This window comes from Coturnix japonica, chromosome 9 (assembly GCF_001577835.2).
Source record: "Coturnix japonica isolate 7356 chromosome 9, Coturnix japonica 2.1, whole genome shotgun sequence".
NCBI classification, from domain to species: Eukaryota; Metazoa; Chordata; class Aves; order Galliformes; family Phasianidae; genus Coturnix; species Coturnix japonica.
In genome coordinates, this window is record NC_029524.1 from 13,619,409 (window position 1) to 13,635,410 (window position 16,002).

The following is a 16,002-nucleotide window of genomic DNA, read 5'->3' on the forward strand; positions in this document are numbered from 1 at the left end:
TGCCCATCGTGGAGATACTAAGGCATGGGTGGTGGGCTGGGGGCTTTTTGGGGGTGGTCACAGGAGTCTGAGTGAGCCCCCTGCAGCGCTGTCGAGCCGTGGGACGCTGGTGCTGGAGGCAGCACTGAGGAGTGCACTGCTGGCACTGGAGCAGGCACTGGCTGAGCAGCAGAAGCAACGGGGAGCCTGTGGGCTCTGTGCCCCCTGCCTCTTCCATCCCTGTGCCAACATCACCCAACGCTGCCCAGGTGAGACTCATTCCCCTGCAGCCCTACCCCATCCCCTACAGATCCTACCCAGACTATATCCTCCATACTTGCCACCCCTATAGGCTTTACCAAAACAGTGCCACATCTGCTAGAGACCCCACTGAAACACTGCCCAGAGATCCTACCCAAGCAGATCCCCATCCTCCTGACATCCTACCCAAACTGAAGCCCTACCCAAACAACTGCCAGACCCTTTCTTCCCACCCCAAATATCTCCCCCTCCCCCAGAACATACCCTGAGATCCTACCCCACCCAGGAGACCCTACCAAAACACAAAACCCCCACCATGCCCGCTCCCCACCCACCCTGGGATGGCCCAGGATGACAGAGGTGGGCAGAGGGCAGTGGGGATGTGAGGATGCCCACAGCCTCACTGTCCCCACAGCCCCTGCCGTGCCCCCTGCCGTGCCCCCCAGCTGCCAGGCCCTGCTGGATGCCCAGGATCTGCCCGAGCTGCCCCAACGTCACTGGGCTCTGAGCCAGGCGTGTGCCCCCTACCTGCGCCTGTGCCCCCCCCAGGGCACTCAGCCTGTCTGCACCCTGCTCAGTGCCCAGCGCTGCCAGCACCGCCTCCAGGAGTGCCGTGAGTGGGCACCTCCTGGAATGGGGGAGACACTTCAATAACAAACGAGGCATCAGATTGCCTTGGGGGGATATGGGGCAACGAGGGTGGGATGGGATGGAAGAAGGAGGCTGTGGGATGATGGGATGTGAGGGGGGTTGGAGGATGGAGCATTGTGGGGAAGAAGAACTGGGGATGAAGGAGGAATGTGGGGTGAGATTTGTGGGCTGGAGGCACTGGGATGGGGAAATGGGGGTGGAGGCATTGAGGGGTGATTGGGAACATGGGTGGGATTAGGGGGAGAAGAACTGGGGATGAAGGAGGGATCTGGGGTCTAGATGCGACTTGGGGGATGGAGGTTTTGGGAGCGATGGGGAAATGAGGGCGGGGCATTGGAGGTGATGCAGGGGATGAGGTGGGATGAGAAATAGGTGGCATTGGGGGTTCAGGAGGGGGATGGAGCACTGGAAGGATCACAGAGGGATTGAAGTGGAACAGGGAGATATGGGGTGGAAAGGAGAGATTGAGGGCACAGACACACTGAGGGGCAGAGGATCTGGAGTGGGACAGGACACTGGGTGTACAGACTGGGGACACAGAGCCACTGGGGACAACGAGGACGTCGGGTGGCACTGAGGGCAGTGGGCACATGGCCCCCACCCACCACACCAACCCATCCCACAGTGCTGGCGAAGGCAGCCCCAGATCCCAGCGTGGCAGCAGCGATGCCAGGTGAGCCGGGGACAGCAGCCCCGACCGCCCCCCAGCCCCCAGCCCCACGCTGTGCCGGGGGGCAGAGGTTAGCGTCGGCAGCTGTCGGCCCGCAGGGTGCCCCCGGCCCACCGCCCGCTCGCCTCCGTGAGCACGATAAGGCGTGACAGCGCATCCCACCCCCGCTGCCCCTTCCCTACACAGCCACACTTCTCACAGCTTTATCCCCTCAGGGCGCTGCGGGAGCAGGGCGGACCCCCCCACCAACAGCACAGCCCCACGAGGACGCATCATGGGCGGCAGTGAGGCTCGGCGTGGGGCTTGGCCGTGGCTGGTGTCGGTGCGGCTGCACGGGGAGCTGGTGTGCGGTGGGGTGCTGGTGAGCCACGCGTGGGCACTCACTGCCGCCCACTGCTTCAACGGGTACGGTGTGGGGATGGGGATGTGGGGTGGCACTGCTTTCCCTCCCACCTAAATCGCTGCTCTCCATCCCTGTGCCAGGAACCAGAATGAGTTGGCGTGGACGGTGGTGGTGGGTGACTATGAACTGGGCAAGGTGGACCCCGGGGAGCGGGCAGTGCCCGTGCGGCGCATCGTGCCTCACCCCAAGGTTGGTAGAGGTGGGCAACCCCCAGATCATTCCTATGCTCCCTATAGCCCCTCACCTACACTCCCTTCACCTCCTTCAGTTCAACCCCAAGACGTTTCATGGGGATCTGGCGCTGCTGGAGCTGGCAGAGCCACTGGCTCCGTTGGGCACCGTGAGCCCCGTGTGCCTGCCCAGCGGTACCACCGAGCCCAGCCCCGGCACCCCCTGCCACATCGCAGGGTGGGGGTCCCTGTATGAAGGTAGGTGCCACCCAGCACCCATGGGATCTGTTGCTCGGTGCTGAGCCACCAAGCCAAAGCAGCAAAAAGAAGAGGGTGTGGGCACCCCAAGTGTAGGGTACCCCATAACGGGCACCTTGCCTGGCAGAGGGGCCATCAGCCGAGGTGGTGATGGAGGCACAGGTGCCTCTGCTCAGCCAGGAGACGTGCCGTGCAGCCCTGGGCAGAGAGCTGCTCACCAGCACCATGTTCTGTGCCGGGTATCTGTCCGGGGGCATCGATTCCTGCCAGGTAATGCCACCCCACAACATGACTCTGCCCTGGGCATGGGGTGAGCACACAGCCCTGTCCTGCTTGGGTTGATGTGTGGATGTCCCCTCCAGGGTGACTCGGGTGGTCCGCTGGTGTGCCAGGACCCCTCCTCACAGGACTTTGTCCTCTATGGCATCACCTCGTGGGGTGACGGCTGTGGTGAGCGGGGAAAACCGGGTGTCTACACTCGTGTGGCTGCCTTTGCCGACTGGCTCAGCCTGCAGATGGACCGTGAGTACCAGTGGGGGGCACGGGGTGGCACCCCAGGGGGCTCAGCATCTCACAACAGCACTGTGCTGTCGCAGCTGTTCCTGGCAGCCGGGAACCAAGCTGCTTTGACCTGCTGGCCCTGTCCCAGCTGCCCCCCGAGCAGCAGCCTCTCGAGCGTACCCGTCTCTGCTCCTTCTATGTGGGGTCCTGCCGGGCCTCCCCAAGCCGAGCCAGCTGCACCCACCTTGCTGATGAGACTTGTCGTGCCCGGATGAGGCGATGTGGTGAGATGAAGTGATAGCACAGGGCTGGGGGACTAAGCTGGGTTGGCATGGGGCTGAGGACAGAGCTCTCTTGCTGAACCCACAGAGCTGCACTCCTATGCCCAGACCCTGGTGGGTCTCCTGCGCCAGGCTGGGGACTTCATCCGAAATCAGCTCGACTTCTCCTTCCTCACCCGCACCTTGCCCCAGCTCCTGGGCAAGATCTACGGGCACCTCTTCCCTGTCCGCGTCCGTAGGGATGCCCCAGGTACCCACATGGGCTGTGCCTCTCTTTGGGGATGTGCCAACCCTGTGCTGATGGCTGGAACATCAACACCCCTGGGCTGCCTAACACCCTGTCCTTCCTGCCCTCTGCTTGTCTCTGCAGACTCAGCGATGACCGAGCACTCTGCATCTGAGGGACCCACGAGACCCCCCCACAGGTAAAGGGGGCATCATGGGTTGTCAGTTTTTGAGGAGGTGGGCTTCTTGCATCCAACAGCAGGGTCTTGCTCTTCCCAGGTCCCACCAGGGGTGCATGTGAGGTGGCAGTGCCCAGGGGATGGGTGGCACCAGGCACCCACCTGAGTTTGCCCTGCTGTGCTTGCAGGCAGCTGCCCACCTTCAGGGAGATTTTTGGGTCCGTGGGACCACGGCTGCAGGACTGGGTGCAGGCTCTGAGGACCACAGCGGGGGGCAGCACCCAGGTACCCACCCCAGACAGGGAGCAGTTCCCTGAGGAGACATGGCTCTTCTTACAGGTACTTGGAGAGAAATGGGCTGAGGGAAGCACTGCTCCTTTCGTGGTGCCAGCAGGGACCATACCCCTGCAGCACCCCATGGGTGCCCCACTGTCTGCATTGTCCTCCTCCCCTTCCCTGCAGCAGGGTGAGGAGCTGGTGGAGGAGCTGGTGGGACAGGGCAGAGCCTTCCTCACCCAGCTCAGGGCAGAGCTGGACCTTGACACCCCCTTGGAGGCTATGCAGGCACCCGGAGAGCCAACTGGAGAGCTAATCGAGAACCCTGTGCTGAACCGTGAGCCCTGGGAGAACCAGGGTGGGGGTGATGGTAGGGTGTGGGGTTGATTGAGTATGGGGCTGGTGGAGCATGTGGGTATCCAGCACCAAGCTCCATGCCCAGGCTCTGCTCACTGAGGGCATCACCAATTACATTCTCATGCAGGGTCAGTGCCAAGGGAGAAACGAGAGCTGGTGCCCACAATGCCAGGGCTGGAGGAGGAGGGGGAGGAGGGAGGCACAGGCAGAGGTAAGCACCCTTCAGCACCTGTGCTATGTGATGCTATGGGGATGGTGACAAATCCAGCCCCAGCACTGCACCCCAGCCCTGGGGTGCGCTGCAGATCAGTGCCCCACACACCCCCTGACACCCACCCTCCATCTCTCTCCTATTTCCCCCCAGCTGCAGCTTGCCCTGGCCTCAATGCCTCCGCACTGCGGGTTGGCGTGGTGCAGGAGCTCTACGCCTGGGTGCTGCAGGTCCCAGAGCCAGACCTGGCCATGACCTTCCAGGAGGTGTGAGCAGTGCTATTGCCAGCATGTCACTATTTCCCCAGCTCTAGGGTTGACAGTATTTTCCTCTCCCTATAGATCCTGGTGGACCTGAGCTCCAAAAACACCAAGGGGCTGTACCGGGCGCAGGTACGGGCCACAGTGGGCGGCCGGCCCACAGCTTTTGCTGGGCTGGTGGGGCTGGAGAGCGACTCGCTGGCACGCAGCATGCCCGGCCTCGTGGCCTTGGCACTTGAGGCTCTGAAAACATAGGGATGTTGGCAGGCAATGGGGAAAGACTCCTATTCCCTATGAGCACCTCTTATTTATTTGTACAGAGAAAGGTTTAATTTTCAATAAAGAAACGCTCTATTTTCTGGTAGCTGGTGAGGATGAAACAAGTGACGTGCCAAGTGGTGGCAGTGAGGTGGGCATTGGCAGGATGTGACACCCCTGTGATCCCCCCCCCATCACCTCCCACCCCCAAGAAATGTTCTGCATCTTCAGGTCCTTCCCCTGGCATCAGTGGGGTTGGGTGGGTACCTGCTGTCCACAGCAGCCTTCACCCCAGAGTACAGCACCAATATCCACCCCCTGTGCCACTCAGCTGGGGACCCTCACTAAAACTCACACCAGTGACAGACTACACGTGCCGTAGGCATTGATTAGGTGCCAACACCTCCATATTCCCCAGTAGTATCTGCTGAGCAGTGAAGGGACTGCTCCTGGCAGTGCTCAGGTGACTAGATGGCACTGAGGGGTGGTGAGCCCAGCTGTTCCTGCCTGTCTCCCTTCTCTGAGCGTGGGGGTGCCGGAAGCAGGGGGGCCAGAGTGGGTATTCGGAGGCAGCAGCCTTCCCCCCAGCACCTGGCACCATCCATCTCTGCGGCCGGACATCCGCTCGGACAGGCCAAGCAGGGAGGTGGTGAGGAGCTGGCACGGCACGAAGGCACCGCGGGCACCGCGAGGGGGACATGGCAGTGCTGCTGGCCTTGTTTGGGGCACTGGTGCTGTCAGGTGAGCAGAGCTGTGGGTTTGGGTGCTGGGGATTCCTGGGTCATTGCAATGAGGCTGGGGCTGGGGTGGTGGTGTCTATGTCCCAGCTGAGCACACGTGTATCACTGTGTATTCTAGTTCACGTCCATGTGTGTGCTTACCTCCACATCCTGTGTCACGGCTTCTGCACTGGCATCTTGTACTAGTTTGTCCCTACATGGCTCTGTATCCTTGTGTTTGTATATCTCTGTGTTCTGCGTCAATGCATGCCCATGTGTCCCCATATGTGTGCCATTCCTGTGCCCATACACCACATCTCGGTGCCCACCTCCCTGCTCTTGCATGGCATCAACACGCTGTGCACCCACACCCTCTGTCTGCCTCTGTCCACCCCCTCTGCCTGACCTTGAGCCCTCCAGGTGGGCTCTGCATTAACCAGGAAGAGCGGCTCATTCATCACCTCTTTGAGGAGAGAGGCTACAACAAGGAGGTGCGCCCCGTTGCCTCTGCTGATGAGGTTGTGGATATCTACCTGGCCCTCACCCTCTCCAACCTCATCTCACTGGTGAGCCCTGGTGGGCAGTGCCTGGGGTCCAGTTGTACTCTATGGGCTGCCTTGGGTTGAAGGTCTTGGTTTGGTCAGTGAATATGGCCATGGCATCTCAGTATCCCCCACACTGTTTCAGAAAGAGGTGGACGAGACACTCACCACCAACGTATGGGTCGAACAAGTGAGTAGGGACAGGAGGGGTTGGGGGATTGGGGCCAACACTGACTAACTTCTACTCAGACCCCTCTTTCCCCTTGGTACCATCCTCCCTGTGCCATCTCCATGGGCAAGGGGTGTCTCTGGCCTGGGCGTGGTGAGGTGACCCAGGGTTGTCTCCCACCAGAGCTGGACTGATTACCGCCTGCAGTGGAACACATCTGAGTTTGGGGGCGTCAGCGTGCTCCGCCTGCTGCCAGAGATGCTGTGGCTACCTGAGATAGTCCTGGAGAACAAGTGAGCAGAGCTTGGTGCCCCTCCCCAATCTCCCTGGGCAAACATCCTTAGCCAGAGCTGTGCCCAGTGCCCAGGGTTCTCCCTTGCCTTGCCACCACCTCAGTTTCTCTCATGCAGCAATGACGGGCTCTTTGAAGTCGCCTACTACTGCAACGTGCTGGTCTACAACACCGGCTATGTCTACTGGCTGCCCCCTGCCATCTTCCGTAGCGCCTGCCCCATCAACGTCAACTTCTTCCCCTTTGACTGGCAGAACTGCACCCTCAGATTCAGGTGTGGGGTCTGGCATGGTCCCAAGCATTGTGCCAGAGGATGGGGTGGGAGGTCAAAGTGGTCGGTGCAGACCCTCACCACCTGTATCCCACCACATTTCAGCTCACTGGCATACAATGCACAGGAGATCAGCATGCACCTGAAGGAGGAGAGTGACCCAGAGACTGAAAAGTATTACCGAGTGGAGTGGATCGTCATTGACCCTGAAGGCTTCACGGGTAGCGCTGGTGCTCCCTGCTGTGTACTGTGGCAGTGGGACACCCCGTAAGGGGAACAGGGTCCCATGCTGTCCCATGTGTCCCAACAGAAAATGGCGAATGGGAAATCATCCACCGCCCAGCCCGCAAGAACATCCACCCCAGCTACCCCACTGATAGCAGCGAGCACCAGGACATCACCTTCTACCTCATCATCAAGCGCAAGCCACTCTTCTATGTCATCAACATCGTCATACCCTGCGTCCTCATTGCCTTTATGGCCATCCTTGTCTTCTACCTGCCTGCTGACAGTGAGTGGTACCTGCACTGGGCATGGGGACACCCATGTCCCATACCTATCCTGGAACACGTGGCTACCCCAATATCCAACATGGCACTAGGATAACCCTGTGCAGGACACCATCCAACCATCCCTGAGCAGGGCATGGGATAACCCAAAAGGGACCCTAGGCTACCCCTAGAGCATAAAGCCCCGTATGGAGTGCTGTTGGGCGGGACACTGGGAGGGGACATGGGATGGCTCCCTCTGCTCTCCAGGTGGTGAGAAGATGACTCTGGTGATCTCAGTGCTCCTGGCCCAATCTGTCTTCCTCCTGCTGGTCTCCCAGCGCCTACCTGCCACCTCCCTCGCCATCCCCCTCATTGGCAAGTGAGTGTGGGGCACATCTCACAGTCCCAGGGTGGCTGAGAATGGCTCTGCATGTCCCCAGACCCCTGCAACAACACCAACCCCAGATCTGTGTTCCCCACCCCACCAGGTACCTCCTGTTCATCATGCTGCTGGTGACGGCTGTGGTGGTGATCTGCGTCGTGGTCCTCAACTTCCATTTCCGCACCCCCAGCACTCACATCATGTCTGATTGGGTCAAAGAGGTAAAGGGTTGATGGGCATGGGAGGGCATCATGGCACCGCCGTGTCCAATCTGTGCCACCCCAGATGGTTGTGTACCTGGGGAGAGGACAGAAAGTGGGGACACAGTGGCGTGTCCTGTGCCAGGTGTTCCTGGAGTTCCTGCCCCCCTTGCTGCGTATGTCACACCCAGCTGAGAGCCCAGCAGGTGCCCCATGCATCCGGCGCTGCAGCTCAGCCGGGTACATCGCCAAGGCAGAGGAGTACTACAGTGTCAAGTCCCGCAGCGAGCTCATGTTTGAGAAGCAGTCAGAGAGGCACGGGCTGGCCAGCCGTGTCACCCCTGCTCGTGAGCCTCACCCCCCCTGGGGGAAGGGGGGACATGGGATGTGTGGCTGCTATCCTTGGGGGCTCAGGGTCATCCCATCCCCAGGCTTTGCACCAGCAGCCACGAGCGAGGAGCAGCTCTACGATCACCTGAAACCTACCTTGGATGAGGCCAACTTCATTGTCAAGCATATGAAGGAGAAAAACAGCTACAATGAGGTGGGGAGCGTGGGCACAGTGGGGAATGATGGGGCAGAGTGGGATCCCTAGGCTCCCCGTGCTCTGTTCCTGGCTCCTTCCCCAGGAGAAGGACAACTGGAACCGCGTGGCGCGCACCCTGGACCGCCTCTGCCTGTTCCTCGTCACCCCCATGCTGGTGGTGGGCACGCTCTGGATCTTCCTCATGGGCATCTACAATCACCCACCACCACTGCCCTTCTCTGGAGACCCCTTTGACTACCGGGAGGAGAACAAGCGCTACATATAGGGCAGCTTTGAGGGTGATGGGGGTCCTATGTGGCAGCCCCTCCATTCCTTCCTGCCTATCTGCTGTGGCTAGGAGAAATAAAGTTGGGTGCTTCACAATATGGGGTGCAGAGGTGGTGGTTAAGTGGGACCCAAAACCCTATACAGACCCACAAGTGTTGCCCCATCACTCAGTGCCCCACTGGCGCACAGGGGGTGCCTCCTTCCCTGCACAGCTCCAGTTTCAAGGGACACAGCTGACGTCCCCATGCCGTTGGGGGCCCAGGACAGCTGCCACATCCTCTCCGCTAAGCCAGGAATGCACTGATGAGGGGCTGGACTGCACTCAGAGCCTTGGGATGGGCATTGCTCCCCAGGCAGAGCTGGGGGACTTCCCCACCCTGGGGACCACTAGTGGCCACCAAGGGGGACACAAAACACTGTCTGGGGGGGATACAGGGAAACTGAGACATGGAGCTCCTTTGGTCCCCACACCCAAATCCAGCACTGCCATCACCCCAGCAGCACAGAAGGGGGGATGTGGGTTGTCTCCTACCCCTCCCTCATCCCACATTGCTGCAGAGAACAGCTGATGGGGTCAGGGACAGCTGTCCCATCCCAGTGGGCGCCTGGCCCAGAACGCTGGTGCGCAGGCGACTGAGCGGAGCCCCAGCCCCGCACCAGAAGCTCCAACATGCGCTGCTCTGATCTCCTCCTCCTCGCCCTCTGCGCCCTGCCAGGTAAGGTGCACCCACCCGAGGGAGAGGGGCTGCCAAAGGGTCCCTGGTGCCCCCTTCCACCACCTTTTCCCCGGGGTTTTGTCATGGGTGCCCCCATGTGTGCTGTCCCCATGCCCTGCTTGCACACCACCAAGGCTTTACATGCACCCCCTCCCCATGCACCCTCCCCCCCCAGCCAATATCAGTATCGCCCCAGGGGCAGTACTAAGCTTCCCTTCCCCTGCTGGGATGCCCCCCACCCCTCCCAGGCATAAGCTGCAGGAATCAGGAGGAGAAGCTGCTCCAGGACCTGATGACCAACTATAACCGTCACCTGCGCCCAGCACTGAATGGGGACCAGGTCATTGATGTCACCCTCAAACTCACCCTCACCAACCTCATCTCCCTGGTGAGACCCCTCGGCACTACAGATCTGGGGTGCTGGGGTGATGCTGCAGGAGCTGGGTGGCCCCAGTGGGATGGGATGGTGGAGCTAAAGGTGCCTCCCCTCTTCCTTCCCTGTCAGAATGAGCGGGAGGAGACCCTCACCACCAACGTTTGGATCGAGATGGTGAGATCTCAGGCAGGGCACCCCCTGCTCACCCCTGGCACCATTACCTACAGTCCCTGTTGTGGGTGCTCCTTTTGGGGCAGCCCCAGGGAGCACTGTGACCCCTATGCTTTGCTCCTCTCTCCCAGCAATGGTCCGACTATCGCCTGCGGTGGGACCCTGATAAATACGATGACATCCAGCAGCTGCGGGTGCCCTCCACCATGGTCTGGCTGCCTGACATTGTCTTGGAGAACAAGTGAGGCCACACTAGGGTACTGCAGAGACACCTTCCCACATGTTGCTGGCCCCACTTCGGGGCTGAGCCTGCACTTCTCCCCCCAGCATCGATGGGACATTTGAGATCACACTCTACACCAACGTGCTGGTGTACCCTGATGGCAGCATCTACTGGCTGCCCCCCGCCATCTACCGCAGCTCCTGCTCCATCCATGTCACCTACTTCCCCTTTGACTGGCAGAACTGCACCATGGTCTTCCAGTAAGCACAGCCTGGGAGTTTTGGGGGTGGCCCCATAGGGACAGAGGTGGGATGTCTCACTTTGCTCCAGGGTGGGCATCTTTCCATGAGCCCCAGAATGGGCGAGCACCATTGGCCTGGCATCTGGTTAACCATGGGTGACAGGAGACATGTTTGCCCAGTTAAACTCCCATACAGCAGGGACACAGGTGACTGGTGTAACACAGCATCACTTTCATAGAACCACTTAGAAGGGAATGGATCTCAAAGACTGTTAAGATCTAACCCCCCTGCCATGGGTAGGGTTGCCAACCACCCCTACTATTTTCCTATTGGTGCCACCCCTGTGCCCCCCACCCAGGTCCCAGACTTACAGTGCAAACGAAATCAACCTGCTGCTGACAGTGGAAGAAGGCCAGACCATAGAGTGGATCTTCATCGACCCCGAAGCCTTCACAGGTAACCCCATAACCCCCACATGGCATCCCAAGGACAAATATTCCAAGGACAAGCATCCCACTCCATGATTCCCTACAGCCTGCAGCAACGCCAATGGCTGCTGAACTCAGTCAGTGGTGGGGGGGGGGGGGAAGAGGAGGGCTGTTAGCAGCCCTTGCCATTACACGGGCACTTAAGTTATTAGTGGAAGAGGGAGCAGGGGGGAGAGATTTGTTTTACCAGCCCCCCCGGCTCGCAGCACTCACTGCTTGGCAGTCCCTCCCGGAGAGCTGCTCTTGGCAGTTTGATTGATGCTGGGAACGTATCTGTCACGGCCAAACGATGACGTTTTCCATCACATTTTAATTGCATATTGAAGGAACAAAATGCTTTTCGGGCAGCGAGATTTATTTTTTCATTACCGGCCCAAGCTGAGATCTTGATTGGGAAAAATCTATCGCTCCCGCAGACAGCGGGGGAAAACAACGCGCCTTAATAAAGCGTCACGCTCGGCTTCCCCACGGCTGCCCGGTGGCAGGGAGATGGGGGACTCCCAGCCCCGCACATAACTCATCCCCATATGGCTGCAAGTATCCCCTCCTGTAGCTCCCAGGGGGACTTTGGAGCAGCCCTCAGTGCTCAGCTTCCCAAGGTTGCCACGGCCCCGTCCTCCCACCTGGTGCCACTGGGACGTGGGGACTAAAATGGTGACATCACTGCATGGCAGAGAATGGAGAATGGGCCATCAAGCACCGCCCCGCACGGAAGATCATCAATTCAGAGCGCTTCACCCCAGATGACACCCAGTACCAGCAGGTGATCTTCTACCTCATCATCCAGCGCAAGCCGCTCTTCTACATCATCAACATCATCGTGCCCTGCGTCCTCATCTCTTCCATGGCTGTGCTGGTCTACTTTCTGCCTGCCAAAGGTATCCTAGCTCTGGTGGGCACAGGGGTGCAGTAATAGGAACATGGGTTAGTGGGCATGGTGGTGATGGGTCAACAGCTCAATTTAATGGTCTGTGTGGTCTTTTTCAGCCTTAATGATTCTATTATATTTGGGATTTGAGGTGGATTTCTGGGCACCTCAGAGTTCTCTTGTAGAACTTGGTTGGGTCAGCACTGGGGCATGGCAGCTCCTTTGGCAAAGCAGTGCCATGCCCACACCATTGCCCCCCACCAACCTTACCCTTTGCTTTGTCAGCGGGTGGACAGAAGTGCACTGTCTCCATCAACGTCCTCCTGGCCCAGACCGTCTTCCTTTTCCTTATTGCTCAGAAAGTGCCCGAGACCTCCCAGGCAGTGCCACTCATTGGGAAGTAAGTGATGGAAGTAAGGGGATGGGGAACAGCATGCCAGCAGGGTCTCCAGGTGCTGTGGGCAGGTGGAAGTCACCTCCAATCTGCCCATATCCTAGGCAGACAAGGGACAGGGAACCAGGGCTCACTGACAGCCACGTTCCATCCCTCCATGTGCAGGGCCTGCATATGGATGTCACGCACTCACATCCCTCTGCTGGTCCCCAGTTTCTTCTGGCATCAATCTGGACCCATCACTGCTTGTAACCCAGAGATTGCACTGCCTACTGAGGTCTCACATTCCCTCCCCAGGTACCTGACCTTCCTCATGGTGGTGACAGTGGTGATCGTGGTGAATGCTGTCATTGTCCTCAACGTCTCACTGAGAACACCCAACACTCACTCCATGTCTCAGAGGGTGCGCCAGGTACCTGTCTCCATCCTCCTGCCCCATAGGAAATGGGGTCAGTATCTGTGGTCCCCCCCCAAGACTGGGGTACCCAGGGGACCACACAGTGCCACCATGCTAGCGAACACTGAGGAGCAGTAGGTGCACATTGTCATAAGGGCACCCTAAAAGGATGCTCCCCAATGGGAGGAATGCAATCACACCTGGGCAATTTGGGTGGGTTGTGTCCATATTCCCAGGTGTGGCTGCACCTCCTGCCCCGCTACCTGGGCATGCACATGCCACAGGAGGACCCGGGGCCACCACAAGCCACCCGGCGACGCAGTTCCCTGGGGCTGATGGTGAAAGCTGATGAGTACATGCTATGGAAAGCCCGGACTGAACTTCTCTTTGAGAAGCAGAAAGAGAGGGATGGATTGATGAAAACCGTGCTGGAGAAGATTGGTGAGTGAATACCTGCTGGGCAGGGATGTGGGGTACTCACTGTTGCACTGAGTGATGCTGGATCATGCAGGACGTGGCCTGGAGAGCAACTGTGCACAGGACTTTTGCCAGAGCCTGGAGGAGGCGAGCCCTGAGATCCGGGCGTGCGTTGAAGCCTGCAACCACATCGCCAACGCCACGAGGGAGCAGAATGACTTCAGCAGTGTAAGTTGGGGCCACAGGGCTCAGAGAGGCCGGGGGCAGTGGGATGGGTCCTCATCATTCCCTTGGTATGAGCCAACAGGAGAACGAGGAGTGGATCCTGGTGGGGAGAGTGATCGACCGCGTCTGCTTCTTCATCATGGCCTCGCTCTTTGTGTGCGGCACCATTGGCATCTTCCTCATGGCTCACTTCAACCAGGCACCCGCCCTGCCCTTCCCTGGGGACCCAAAGACTTACCTGCCCCCGTGACAGGTCTGAATGATGGGGTCTGTGGGTCCCCAGACCTGGCTCCCAGTGTCACATGGGGTGATGGGAACATGGGGTGGCTGTGGTTGTGCTGAATGTGAAAGTAAAGCCCGTGGTGGTCTCACAAGCTCCTGAACATCTTTGTACCCATTGGTGGCTTTACTACCTTTGCACAGCCCTGGCATGACCCTGAGGGTCACACTTAACAGGGGACATGGATGGTGCTACAGACCTTCAAGCCACACAACACCCTATGGAGGCACTGAGGGATGGGATGAGGGGGAACCAGAGCAGAGTTGGGCATCTGATGGGCTATGTACTGCAAGATCCACAGGCAGCGAGATTCACATTGCCCCCTGCAAACACACAGCTTCAGTGCTGGGGCAAATGCAGGCCCTGGTATCCCCACAGCCATGGTGGCAATGGGGCAGCAATGGGGCTAAAGGTGAGGACAGGCAATTCCTCCTTTCACTTCTATCCCAGTTACAACAATTCATCTGCCCCTGCTCCCTGGCAAGCTCCAGCAAGCAGCTTTGAGTGGGAAGAAAGTAATAGAGCACCCAAATATTCTCTGGGGATGGTGCTGATTGGCATCCACCATATTATAAATATCACCTCAGTGCCTCAACTCATGTACTGAGCACAGCCCCTTCCCCCTGCCCCCACAGTGTCATATCCCCCCCTGCTCCTCCCTGACCCCTGGGACCCGCAGCTTTGTCCCTGCTGGCAGGGGGGTGCGGGAGCCAGCTTGGGAACGCCGGCAGGCAGCGCACATCGGCAGCAGAGCGGCACAGCAATACAGCCTCATTTTGCCCCTGTGCCCCCATAGCCACGCACACTGATGTCCTATCCCCAACCCCGGGGTGGTTGAAAGGCTGGGGGTGCCCTGGCCAAATGACCCCAGCCCTACAAGGGACAGGAGCTGATCTCAGCTGCCTAAGCGGTAGCACCAGGCACATCCCCAGCCTCTGGGCTTTCTCTCCCTACCAAGATGCAGCATTGATGATCTCTGGTGGGGAAACACTTTGCAGGTCACTGTGCCGTGAAAGGGAAAAATCCCCTCTAGCCCAGCAACCTCAGGTGCCTGTGCCACACCAAGAGCACTAATAAGGGCAACATCTCACCACGCCTAGCAAGACCCACCTGCTCCACATCTAAAACTAGGAATTCCTTTCCTCTCTTCCTGGTTCAGAAAGTAGTTTTCCTCCTTGGTTCCAGATTGGAGACACTGCATGAGCTCCTACTGTCACTCTCTGAACCCCCAACTCAGCCATCAGCTGAGTCACACATGACCAGCTATACCCAGACAGCCACAGTTCACATCCTGGCACAGCCCAGCATCCCCTGCCCAGGGAAAGCAAAGACCTGGTGGTTTACTCAAAGGCTGCTACACAGGGATCTGAGCAAGTGCAAGGGTGGATGAAACCTGAAGAAGAGCAGGGAAGGTCATGACTCAGCACAGTCTTGGGGCTCCTACAGAGGCTTGCTTTGTCAATGAAGATGTGAAACCTTTTCTAGAACATGACAGTTTCCTTCCCCTCCCAAACAACCCACGACTATCTTTCCACCACTCTAGCTGGACACAGTAGACCACAGTCCAAAACCAATTCTAAGAAACCTATCTCCCAAGACAGGAGAAGCACCAAACCCAGTGCTCCACATTACCAAAGAGCACCCATTTTCTTCTGCCCTCCAGAAACCTCGTATTGAAAGAAGTCCTATTCCACCTCCCAACCAGCTCATTCCTCAACAGGAACCAGTACTGGGTTCCTCCAAACCTCAACCACAGTGGCAGCAGGAAGAACAGCCCCAGGGAAGGGCTCTTCCGCATTTCCCTTGCAATGATTATTTAAGGGCGAGCACAGCAGGACTGCAGCATTTTCAGATTTAATAGCAAGCCTGCACTCATCAGCACCAACTTAGACGCAGGGTATCAGAGGAAGAAGTGGGCGAGTACACGAAATAGCAGAGGTGGATGCGACGCACAGCTGGGCAAAACAACAGGACTAAAGCCCTAAGTGATGTCATCTGCAAGCAGCTAAATGCACTGTGGATGAAAGGAGCCTGCAGCTAGTATTTCAGCCTTGCCTTGCAAGGCTATTTTTGCTTAGACTGCTAAAATGTAATTACAACTAAATCCCCCCTAACAAATACCAGGGAGCAGCAGGGGAGAACTGTATTTAAAAGGAATTTTAAGTAGCAGCTGTAGTAGTACCTGATCACAGTGGGGAAAACAAACTACGCCTGGGAAAGATCATCTGGTTGAAAGCTGGTGGCAAACGAGTGGCAAGAACAGAAAAAGGGCTGTGGGGTCTTAAGAAACATGAAGAGTGATGCCACGGTCAGGGAAATGGCCTCTCCCCCTGCCCAGCCTGATGCCACGGGGGAGGTGGCCACAGGGGGCAGTTAGTCATTGCT

At 58.4% G+C, this 16,002-nt stretch overlaps 3 protein-coding genes and 1 long non-coding RNA gene across 6 annotated transcripts; 3 read left to right on the plus strand and 1 right to left on the minus strand.

Annotated features, from left to right (window-relative positions):
• The first annotated feature begins 1,284 nt into the window (after nt 1-1,284).
• PRSS56 (serine protease 56) lies at nt 1,285-4,965 on the plus strand. 2 transcript variants are annotated; one of them, XM_032446655.1, is made up of 14 exons: nt 1,285-1,564; nt 1,777-1,966; nt 2,045-2,153; nt 2,233-2,392; nt 2,520-2,662; nt 2,755-2,914; nt 2,989-3,177; nt 3,263-3,424; nt 3,545-3,599; nt 3,767-3,917; nt 4,041-4,191; nt 4,339-4,422; nt 4,576-4,688; nt 4,764-4,965. In XM_032446655.1, the coding sequence occupies exons 1-14, from the start codon at nt 1,558-1,560 to the stop codon at nt 4,935-4,937; spliced, it is 1,848 nt and encodes a 615-aa protein (XP_032302546.1). In that variant the 5' UTR covers nt 1,285-1,557; the 3' UTR covers nt 4,938-4,965. The 2 variants fall into 2 exon arrangements, with proteins under 2 accessions (XP_032302546.1, XP_032302545.1); XM_032446654.1 differs by having other exon boundaries at nt 4,339-4,688.
• A 636-nt stretch (nt 4,966-5,601) lies between these two features.
• CHRND (cholinergic receptor nicotinic delta subunit) lies at nt 5,602-8,922 on the plus strand. Of its 2 annotated transcripts, XM_015871501.2 has the most exons (12): nt 5,602-5,681; nt 6,080-6,225; nt 6,347-6,391; nt 6,554-6,663; nt 6,781-6,936; nt 7,039-7,154; nt 7,244-7,444; nt 7,692-7,803; nt 7,913-8,027; nt 8,152-8,353; nt 8,438-8,550; nt 8,636-8,922. In XM_015871501.2, exons 1-12 carry the CDS (start codon nt 5,639-5,641, stop codon nt 8,816-8,818), a joined length of 1,542 nt encoding a protein of 513 aa, XP_015726987.1. In that variant the 5' UTR covers nt 5,602-5,638; the 3' UTR covers nt 8,819-8,922. The 2 variants fall into 2 exon arrangements, with proteins under 2 accessions (XP_015726987.1, XP_015726986.1); XM_015871500.2 differs by lacking the exon at nt 5,602-5,681 and having other exon boundaries at nt 5,688-6,225.
• A 524-nt stretch (nt 8,923-9,446) lies between these two features.
• On the plus strand, nt 9,447-13,711 carry CHRNG (cholinergic receptor nicotinic gamma subunit). Its single transcript, XM_015871505.2, has 12 exons — nt 9,447-9,536; nt 9,785-9,924; nt 10,042-10,086; nt 10,215-10,324; nt 10,411-10,566; nt 10,907-11,004; nt 11,711-11,914; nt 12,190-12,304; nt 12,596-12,710; nt 12,932-13,136; nt 13,207-13,340; nt 13,420-13,711. Exons 1-12 carry the CDS (start codon nt 9,491-9,493, stop codon nt 13,585-13,587), a joined length of 1,536 nt encoding a protein of 511 aa, XP_015726991.1. The 5' UTR covers nt 9,447-9,490; the 3' UTR covers nt 13,588-13,711.
• Nucleotides 11,327-12,266, minus strand: LOC116653837. The gene is made up of 2 exons (XR_004308336.1): nt 12,175-12,266; nt 11,327-11,925 (listed from the first exon to the last, which is right to left on the minus strand). It is a non-coding gene; the product is annotated as an uncharacterized LOC116653837 (long non-coding RNA).
• Nucleotides 13,712-16,002: the final 2,291 nt, after the last annotated feature.